At 50.9% G+C, this 10969-nt stretch overlaps 1 protein-coding gene across 1 annotated transcript; it reads left to right on the top strand.

Moving 5' to 3' along the window:
• The first annotated feature begins 4914 nt into the window (after positions 1 to 4914).
• On the top strand, positions 4915 to 6678 carry LOC127314118 (berberine bridge enzyme-like Cyn d 4). Its single transcript, XM_051344585.1, has one exon. The coding sequence runs from the start codon at positions 4973 to 4975 to the stop codon at positions 6524 to 6526; it is 1554 nt and encodes a 517-aa protein (XP_051200545.1). The 5' UTR covers positions 4915 to 4972; the 3' UTR covers positions 6527 to 6678.
• Positions 6679 to 10969: the final 4291 nt, after the last annotated feature.

Genomic DNA, 10969 nt, shown 5'->3' with positions numbered 1-10969 from the left:
GGCGCTGGCCCGCTTCAACACACGCCATTGTTGGCGTGAGCGGCACTTGGGCATCCCGCGAGTTTCTAAGGCGGAGCCCGGCCTTTTATTGAGGCCAATCTGACCAGACCTTGCCTACAGTCAATCTCCACCGACATCGCCATGGGAAAGGGCTGGCCGTTCCGCGAGATGAATCACGATGGCGAGGCCGGGTCCTCTGGCGCCAAGAAGGAGAAAACTCCACGCAACTGCTGGTACGTGGCGGTGGAACTCGCCCACCGACTGTTCGAGGAGAACCGGTCGGTCCCTTGGCCGGATGAGGGCATGCCAAGCAGTGGTGGGTACCTCAACCACCGTCATATCCCAGTGCCTCCAGTGCTGCATGAGGGATGCCGACGGCAGCACGAGATCCGTCGCCGTTGATTCGTCCTCCCGCCGGATCTACGCGAGGATCCGACCTTCGCCCCCGACTCCTACAACTGGCCCACCTTTGGGACCTAGGAGTTCGACCCACGTCGACTAGGAGCGCTGCGCCCGCTTCGACGGTGATGAGGACGACGAGGAGGAGGACGACGAATTCCAACCGCCGAACCTCACGAAGGACGATGCCATGGAGATGGCCATCGGCAATAGCAAGCTCAACGACATCGCTCAGTGGGATGGCCTCGCCGTCCAACTACGGGCCTTCGCGTTGGCCCAAGGGAGGCCACCGACCCCTCCGCCGCCTCCTCCCGCACCAACACCGCCTTCCGCCGCACCAGCATCACCTCTGGCACCCCAGTAGCCTTTGCATTGGACGTGGCCTTAGGAGCCTCCGGTCTATATCGACCTCGTCAACGATGACGATGACAACTAGGCAGCCATGGTGGGCGTCATTGTTAGCTAGAGCTATTTTCTTGCCTTTTTTTACATATTTTCGCCTCTATGTAAATGGCTATATTAAAAATAAAATAAAAAATGGCAAAAAAAATGCGGGCTACCTGACCCAAGTCTAGGGAGCGGCTGCGTGCCCATTGATACATCTGAGCGCTCAACCAAATACGGAAGCATACTAGTTTTGTCCGTGTGAATGCATGTCATTTATGGTTAGACATCCCGTGATTGTAGCACATATACTACGATGACATCATGCACATTAATTATCCTTTTAAAATGTTTAAAATCATATAACTTTTGCACCAGATGTCGAAATTAGGATTCGCTTTCACGTTTGAATTTCTTGCAGTGAGCTCTTCAAAACTAGATCTCATTTCTATGTATTTTGATAAAGTTTTTTCTAAAGCAACTTCTACGTGCGATAAAGCAATTATAATTCGAGACGATGCAACTTTAGTGTTGGAGAAGCATATGAAAATATGTCTAGTTTCGAAGCTCTCATTGTGCAGATTTTAAAGTGAAAACGAATTATAATTTCGTCACACGGTTCAAAAGTTACAGTTTTTAAAAAAACGACACCTGACATTGAACATTAGCTAGCCTACATGGCGGATGCAACAACCTGTGAACTAGTGTATGTGCCCGGGACGTCCGTGAAGGCTAATTTCATATCCGCGGTCCAACCAAAACAAACGCAGGCAATCAGCTATCGGACCACTGGAGAATACCCGAACGAGGCACAATTCTGCACGTCACACGGATCAATAACGAGTCTATTTGCACAAAAATAACCTAAAAATGAAAGAAAAGCACAGACTGACCCTCCGACGAACGAGGCACAATTCTGCACGTCACACGGATCAATAACGAGTCTATTTGCACAAAAATAACCTAAAAGTGAAAGAAAAGCACAGACTGACCCTCCGACGAAACTATTTCACTCATCTAACCCTTTTGTGTGGCGCCCCTCTCATGGGTGCCACACAAGCCAGTGTGGCGCCCCTGTTGCCGGCGCCACAAACCCATCCGACGTGGCCCGTCGACGCTGAGCTGGTGATCCCGATCCGACGTGGCAGCATGTGTGGCGCCGTTCTCGCCGGCGCCACACTTTGAAAGTGTGGCGCCCGTGGCAAGGGCGCCACACATGCACTTAAGTTTGGCCGCACGCGCGCCCCCAGCCCGACCCTTCTCCTTTCTTTCACCCTCTGTTCTTCTTCTCTCCCCTGTGGCGGCCGGCTCTCTCTCTCCCCCCCTCTCCCCCACCAAATCCACCACCAAATCACCAGATCTGTCCGTGGAGATCGTTCCCCATCCATTTCTCAAGGTAATCCCCTTCGAATCTTCTCCATTCATCCACTAATTTCATAGATCTTGCTAGTTTTGGACATGAACCCTAGACATGGAATTTTTTTTTGTGCACTCTATATTGTAGTGTTTGTGTTGGAGATGGTAGCCTCATGTATGCATGTGTTTGAACCATAGATTTGTTGAAACCTAGAAATGAAATTTCACATGTGTGTATGTGTATGAACCCTATGTATGTATGTGTTGAAATGTGTAATATTTACCTAGGAAATGCATTCAAATGTGTTACATATGCCTAGTATTTGTGATGGAGTAACTCATATTTGTTAGTGGAATGGGTCATAATATGGTTCAAACATGTAAACATGTAGGATGGCCGGTCCCGGTGGCCGGCGAGGCGGTCGAGGCCGCGGCCCTGGGCGCCCCCGGGGCCGGGGAAGGGGCCGCCGCGGTGGAGCAGCAACGGCCCCACGCTCACCGTCACCTGCACCCTCCTCGTCTTCGCATGAAGAATGCTGCTTCGAGTTCCTCCTCCGCATCGACGATGACCCACTCGGCATCAAGCGGCTACCGGACAAGTTCGCTGAGTTCGTCGATGGCGTCGAGCCGGCGCAGTTGCAGCTACGGGAGGCTAGCTGCAACTTCTGCCGCTGGCCCGTGGAGGTCCTGTTCGACGGGCAGGGCAAGATGTACCTGCACACGGGGTGGGACAAGTTCGCCCGTGACCTCGCGCTCGAGCCCGGCTGCCAGCTCACCTTCCTCTACGAGGGGGACGGCGAGATGATCGTCAAGGTGTTCGACGACACAGCCTGCCGCGTGCACTACCACACCGGCGAATCCGGCTCGGACACCGATAGTTAGAACTTAGAGTGTTGTGAACTCTATCTTCGTTGCTTCGTGTTGTTTGAATTCTATCTTAAATTGTATGAAACTATGTGCTACGATGTTAGGTATGATGATATTATGTCTATGATGTGTGTACGAAATTGCTGTTGATATGATGTGTGTATGAAATAGCTTTTGACATGATGGCAGTTGTGTTGGAATATGGTAGGATTTTTCATGGTTTAACACTAGTCAATGTGTGGCGCCCTTCCCACTGGCGCCACACTGCAGTGTGTGGCGCCCGTGGCATCGGCGCCACACATGCCAACTTATATCAACTATTAGGTCGAAAACATCCAGGGGCTCCGGACGATAAGTCCTTAGCCGTTTTGGCGACCCTCTTTGTGTGGCGCCCGTGGCATCGGCGCCACACATAGAGCCTCGCCAAAACGGCCAAGGACTTATCGTCCGGAGCCCCTGGATGTTTTCGACCCAATAGTTGATATAAGTTGGCATGTGTGGCGCTGATGCCACGGACGCCACACACTGCAGTGTGGCGCCAGTGGGAAGGGCGCCACACATTGACTTGTGTTAAAACCATGAAATATCCTACCATATTCAAACAGTTTTGACAACAAGAACATTGCAGTGAATATGTACCACACATTGACACAGCATAATGGTTCAAACGACAAATAAGGTTCGACGACATCAAGGTTTCAATTACAATAAGGTTCAACGACACGAAGGTTCGAGAAGATCAAGGTTCACACAACATAAAGGTTCGACAACAAGAACATAGCCAAAGGGACATCACTGCGTGGCAAAGGCTCCCTCCCCCCTCGCCTTCTTCTTCTTACATTCTTCAGCCAATTCTTCCTTCTCCCTTATGTCACGAGCCAACTGAACGACCGAATCGAAGAAGTGGTGGCGCTCCTCCGTCTTTACAGCTTTCATATCTAGGTTTCAACAAATCTATGGTGCAAACACATGCATACATGAGGCTACCATCTCCAACACAAACACTACAATATAGAGTGCACAAAAAAATTCCATGTCTAGGGTTCATGTCCATAACTAGCAAGATCTATAAAATTAGTGGATGAATGGAGAAGATTCGAAGGGGATTACCTTGAGAAATGGATGGGGAACGATCTCCATGGACAGATCTGGTGATTTGGTGGTGGATTTGGTGGGGGAGAGGGGGGAGAGAGAGAGAGCCGGCCGCCACAGGGGAGAGAAGAAGAAAAGAGGGAGAAAGAAAGAAGACTGGGTCGGGCTGGGGGCGCGCGCGGCCAAACTTAAGTGCATGTGTGGCGCCCTTGCCACGGGCGCCACACTTTCAAAGTGTGGCGCCGGCGAGAGCGGCGCCACACATGCTGCCACGTCGGATCGGGATCACCAGCTCAGCGTCGACGGGCCACGTCGGATGGGTTTGTGGCGCCGGCAGCAGGGGCGCCACATTGGCTTGTGTGGCGCCCATGAGAGGGACGCCACATAAAAGGGTTAGATGGGTGAAATAGTTTCGCCGGAGGTCAGTCTGTGCTTTTTTTTTCACTTTTGGGTTATTTTTGTGCAAACCGCCCAATAACGAGGGCCAATTATACACGTCAAACGGGACAATTCTGACATAATTAAGACATGTGCATTTGTTCACACGGGATGGCACGGGATGGCAGTGTACAATCGGAAGATATGATTGGACAGATATTGACTATTCTGTTGGTGAGTGGTAGGCTCCACCTCAGAGACAGATAGTGCTACCCGCCAGGAGCCATCTATTTTAGACCGGCTACTAATTTACTCGCCACTCAACCGTCACCACGTCTTGTAGCTGACCACATGACTTTGGAAGGTCCTCATTTGCCAGCTGAGACCGACGGTGAAGTCCAACTCGTAAAGCAAAAGCGGGACTATATCTAGAGCTCTATACCAAGCTAAGTATGGCAACAGCACTGAGGAGACAAAGCTAGCGCACAAGACACACATGGCCTTGTCTAGGAGCTTAGCAGCGGTCCTGTTCATCTTCCTCTCGTGCTATGCAACCGTCCCTTCCCTAGCTACCTCCGACGGCTTCCTCCAATGCCTCTCGGCAGCCATACCGGAGGAGCTCCTGTACATGCAGAGCTCGCCTTCGTTCACGTCCGTCCTGGTGTCCTCCATCCGGAACCCCAAGTTCTCCACGCCTAGCATGGTGAAGCCGCTCGTCATCGTCACGCCGACGAACGCTTCCCACGTCCAGGCCGCCGTCGTCTGCGGCCGCCAGAACGACGTGCGCATCCGCGTGCGCAGCGGCGGCCACGACTACGAGGGCCTCTCGTACCGCTCCGCTCGCCCCGAGGTGTTCGCCGTTGTGGACCTGGCCAACCTCCGCTCCGTGAGCGTCGACCAGACGGCAGCCACCGCGTGGGTGGACTCCGGCGCGACGCTCGGAGAGCTGTACTACGCGATTTCGAAGGCGAGCAACACGCTTGCTTTCCCGGCCGGCCTGTGCCCGACGATCGGCGTGGGCGGCCATCTCAGCGGGGGCGGGTTCGGCATGCTGCTGCGGAAGTACGGCGCCGCCATCGACAACGTCCTGGACGCCACGCTGGTTGACGCCAACGGGAGGCTCCTGGACAAGGAGGCCATGGGGGCGGACGTGTTCTGGGCCATTCGCGGCGGCGGCGGCGCGAGCTTCGGCATCGTTCTGTCGTGGAAGGTGAACCTCGTGTCCGTCCCGCCGACTGTGACAATGTTTAGCGTCCCTAAGTCCGTCAACGAGGGCGCGGTAGACGTACTCACTAAGTGGCAAGAAGTCGCCCCAGCTCTTCCCGATGACCTGTTCATAAGGGTGGTCGTCCAGAACCAGGGGGCTAACTTCCAGTCCATGTACCTGGGCACCTGTGACACGCTCCTTCCATTGATGGGTAGCAGCTTCCCGGAGCTCGGACTGAACCGGGCGCACTGTAAGGAGATGTCCTGGATCCAGTCCGTGCCCTACATCTACTTGGGCAGCACCGCGACCGTGGCGGACATCCTAAACCGGGCTACATCCACGACCAGCTTCAGCAAGGCCACGTCCGACTACGTTCGTCAGGCCATCCCGAAGGATGTCTGGGCGCAGATCTTCGCCTGGCTAAGCAAGCCGAACGCCGGGCTGATGATCACCGAGCCTTATGGCGGGAAGATCAGCAGCTTCCCGGAGACGGCGACACCGTTCCCTCACCGTGATGGCGTGCTGTACAACATCCAGTACATGAATTTCTGGTCAGCCGCCACGGATGGATCGGCGCAGACGAAGTGGCTCAAAGACTTCTACACGTTCATGGCGCCGTATGTAAGCCAGAACCCAAGGGAGGCGTACGTGAACTACAGGGACCTTGACCTTGGTGAGAATACCGTTGTTGGTAACGTTACCAACTACGAGGCCGCTAAGGTTTGGGGCGAGAAGTACTACAAGGGAAACTTCAAGAGGCTGGCGATGGCGAAGGGCGAGGTGGATCCTGATGACTACTTCAGGAATGAACAAAGCATCCCACCACTAGTAGCGAGCAAGTGAGATGAAACTACACGCGTCGAGAATTGCTTTATCTTTATACCAACCTTAACCCATGGTTCTGCGGTATACCACATCTCGAGTTCGATGACCTAAAATGGGCAGATCTCCTTGCTCCACTCCGGAATGTGATCTGAACATCTTGAGTTCGACAACCTCAAAGAGGCACCATCTTTGTGCTCCACTCCCGCAATGTGATTGGCAACGCAATCTGAAAGAGTAGTATTACGGCAGGATTATCCCTCTTATGCGAATCAAACAGCCATGGAGGCGGTTGAGGGATTGAGGGTGTTTAATGTGATGTGGGCGTAACAAAAACTCATGTAAATCAACAACTCCTTCATTGGTTCACATGGTGCCCAGTCTTCTGAAATTGCAGACAAAAATTAGGGTGTTTTATGTTCCAGTGCTATGGGCCGGTTTGTTCCAATCGCCTGGAAATTAAAGCCTCCCTAGTTTACCAGCTAAGCCACGTTCCGTTATGTACGTCTTCTCCATTCTCTGCTTCACGATTCGTTTCTAAATTTCCCCATGGCTGCTAGCTTAGGTTCTCTTTGTTCCCCAAAATCCCCATTCCTAGCCTTATATTTCTCATTCCCCCTCACTCACTTGTTCAAGCCAACTCAAATGGCTGCCGCACATCTAGTATTGGGATTTTCTTAGAAGTTCTAAAGCTTCAGCATCAGATCGGCTATGCAACACACGGGAACTTCTCTTCTCCTATCTTGTTGTACAAATCCTTAGTTGGAATGGAGCCTTTTCGGTTGCTTGATTATTCTAGATAAATAATACCAATGTTAATTAAATTTTGAATCAGTGTTTGCCGATTGGAGGTATCTGTGTATTTTAGCCACACATTATTTGAGATTTGTATATGCTTTGCAAGTATGGATAAACTGACAATTAGGTGTTTGTAAAATCCAGTTCGACTCATGAGCGTGTTCTGCCTTGAAATTGCAGCTGTGATTTGTGATTGTTCTCACTGGTGGAAAAAGGGCCTTTGGTCGCGGTTCGCAACTGCCATTAGTCGCGGTTGCGCAACCGCGACCAAATTAGCGCGACTAAAGGCCCCCCCCTTTAGTCGCGGTTGCTTACGAACCGCGACTAAAGGCCCGTCCACGTGGGTGCCAGGCGACCGTCGGGGCGGAGGACCTTTAGTCGCGGTTCTTCTGGCCAACCGCGAATAAAGGCCGCCGCAGGTTTAGGGTTTTAGGCCCCTCCTAAACCTGCCCCCCCCTAAACCTGTTTTCTGTTTAATTTGTATTGTTTTATTTCTTTTGTGCTTTATTGTAATTTTGAAGGAGTTTCACATATTCTACGGTACTACATACATGCATATGAATGTACAATTTCAAACAAATTTGAAATTAGAACCAAAAAGAATTCAAGAGGAATATACAATATATATTCAATATCATCGGATGACCATATACAAGTTTGAACAAGTTTCCATACATAATTTAATGCATGTATAGTTCTACGTCTTCGCAATGGTGTTCTCCTTTAGGATCGAGAACTTCCCTCCTGAACCATCCAGCTAGTTCCTCTTGAAGTGGTCGGAAGCGAGCTTCTGGACTAAGCATCATCCGGAGGTTATTCCTCTGAGCATTGGTATCACTCGGAACGCGCTCAGAGGTGTATCTCCGGATCATCTCACAGACATAGTATCCACATAGATTGGTCCCCGGTGGCTGAATATCGCCACCATTCTTAGCCTTTGACCGCATGAAATGTAGCTCTTTTTTGAATTCACCGACCTTTGTATCTGAGAACCGTCTCCAAACCCTACGAGGCAAAGAAAATTAAATGAACAAGAGAGTTATTAGTTAATTACTTGAAGCTTAATTAGGAAATGAACGAAATAGGCCGATCGATATAGAGCGCAAATGAATGAAAACAATTACTTTTGAATCATTTTTCTCATGTCGGCCCAACGCGCCTTATCCATATTCAGAGAGTCGTGGACGAGACTTCTGATTTGTCAACTTTAATTACTGGCAGAATCCAGTGGAACCTGCGGACACGATACATGCACAGTACGTCATGCATAACTCATCGATTAGCCGGCCACATACCATGCATGGAGTAAACAAAAGAGAATGTGCTCAAGACATAAACACTCACCCAAAATGGTAAGGAAATAGAATATCACTTTTGAGTTCCTGCTTTGTAAGAAACTGCCACAGGTCTTCCTCCACGTCGGCGGGGTGATGCTGTAACGTATATCCATTAACGATGTGTGGGTCAATGAACCCAACATCATGGATGTTCCTTACTCTGCATTCCTTAATCTTCATTCTGCATGTATAATAGCGGACACAACAATATAGTTAGGACATATATATATATATAGTGCAGACAATATGAACGAGATGGGGAAGAAATAAATCACTTACAGAACGTAGCAACTGATGATAGATTTGTCGAGCTCGCGCAGATTGAAAAGCTGGAACAATTCACTCAGATGAATTTGTACAGAGTACTGTTTGAAGTGATGCTCATATCCAACTTCCGCATAAATATCTTTGGCGTTTTTATTTTCTATGTAACCCTTGTACCATTTTAGCAGACCTTTCATTTGTGGAGGTAGATCCTCTTCCTGCGCATGCTCGACGAGAGGCCCATTCTTCACATATGTAAGTACTACCTCCTTCACTGGCGCCTCATCAAGGCCTAACAGTTCACGAAGAGTAATACCTAAGTTGGCCGCTTGTTCTCTGGCACTCGTTACAGTCAATCCCTGTGCTGCCGCAGCTTCTATGATATCGGGGGCATCCGGACCGGCGGCTGTCACTATAAGCGGGGCAATCGATTGTTTACTTTGTTCCCCGAGCTGGGCAACTCGTTTCCCGCTTTTTTTACTTTCTAATTCCGCTTTCTCGGCCTCCTCTTTCTTCTCCTTGAACATGCGTGCCTGATTACGAAGTTCACGTGCATAGTCGTCAGGCAGATTCTTCGCGGCTTGGGACGGTGCGTTCAAAAATGACTTAGCCCACTTCTTTTGCTCATCAGAAAATACTGGCTTGGGCTCGGGCTCTCTTTTCTTCTTGCAGTCCGCCTTCCATTTCTCATATTCAGCAGTCGCGGCCGCCTCGACTTCCTCGGCACTACGTTCCCAAGGCCTCGTGGGGAGAGGCTTCAGTGATGGCTCCGGTACCTTTGTTATCTTAGGTACATAAGGGTCCGGGTTAATAATCCAGGACTGCTGCTTCTGCTTCTTCGACGGAGGTGGATTGGGGGGCGGCGTCTGCTTACCCGCCCGGGGCGGACTAGGGGGCGGCGGCTGCTTACCCGCCGGAGGTGAATTGGGGGGCGGCGTCGGCTGACGTGAAGGAGGTGTAGGTGAAGCACCACCACCACCACCACCACCGCCACCACCACCACCGTAGGGGGTGGACTTGTTGGCGCCTCGCCTGGAAACTTGATAAACTTCTTTTGCCATAGAATGAACTGACGCTTGACATCTCCAAGTCTTCTCGCCCCTTCAGGTGTAGCAATGTCAATGTCCAGGTCCTCAAACCCTTGGACTATGTCCTCCACCGTGACACGAGCATAGCCATCTTGAATGGGGTTGTTGTGGTGGAGTGATCCAGGTGGTAAAGCACTGCCGATGGCTACCTTCATGGACATGTTCCCGATAGGATAATACAGATGACATTCTTTCATCTCCTTTATATCGTCCACGGGGTAGCGAGGAGGCTCCGGTGCAGTAATTTCGACCACCAGAGGCTCCGGTGCAGTAATTTCGATCGTCGGTGCACCAGCCGGTGGGGCCTCCGTGGAAGCCACGCTGCTTCTCCGCTGCTGGCTTCCGAGATCCAATGGATGATCTTCATGCTGCGCCCGAGCTGCATCTCTTTCGGCTACTAGTACACTCACGGTTTTCTTCATCACATCCATTTCCGATGCCAACCGCGCCACAACATCTGCTTCCTGATCCATCTTTCTCTTACGGCTTCTGTAACCGTACGGGTCATCGTTCTGGGGGAACCCTATTTTCCACGGAATGTGCCCCATGCCTCGTACACGTCCTCCGTGTTCAGGATTCCCGAGGGCTTTTGTCAGGGCGTCGTTCTCTCTGTTGAACTTGATCCTCCCCTCTTGAGCATCCCTCATTGCCTCAATAAGCTTTTGGGTGGGTTTAATTATTTTGCCCTGGTAAACACACTCCCCTGTCTCCGGGTTCATCGATCCCCCATGCCCGTACCACCAGCTTTTGGCCCTTGGGTCCCATCCCTCCGTACCTGGACGGATTCCTCGCGCCCTCAGCTCGTTCTCCATCTTCTCCCACCTAGGCTCCCAAAGGCGATACCCTCCTGACCCCATAATATGATTGTACTCCTTCTTAGCCGCATTTTCCTTATTTTTTTCGATATTTGAAGGAACTGCTCCGATTTCTTTTGCTTCACAAATTCTGGCCAATCATGTTGCAGTTTCTCATATTGT

This window comes from Lolium perenne, chromosome 7 (assembly GCF_019359855.2).
Source record: "Lolium perenne isolate Kyuss_39 chromosome 7, Kyuss_2.0, whole genome shotgun sequence".
Lineage (NCBI taxonomy): Eukaryota > Viridiplantae > Streptophyta > Magnoliopsida > Poales > Poaceae > Lolium > Lolium perenne.
The sequence above is the reverse complement of the archived record's forward strand: the minus strand, read 5'-3'. Positions and strand labels throughout refer to the sequence as shown.

Excerpts from the sequence above, each read along its gene's own strand:
- LOC127314118 (XM_051344585.1), top strand. The coding sequence starts at position 4,973 with ATGGCCTTGTCTAGGAGCTTAGCAGCGGTCCTGTTCATCTTCCTCTCG.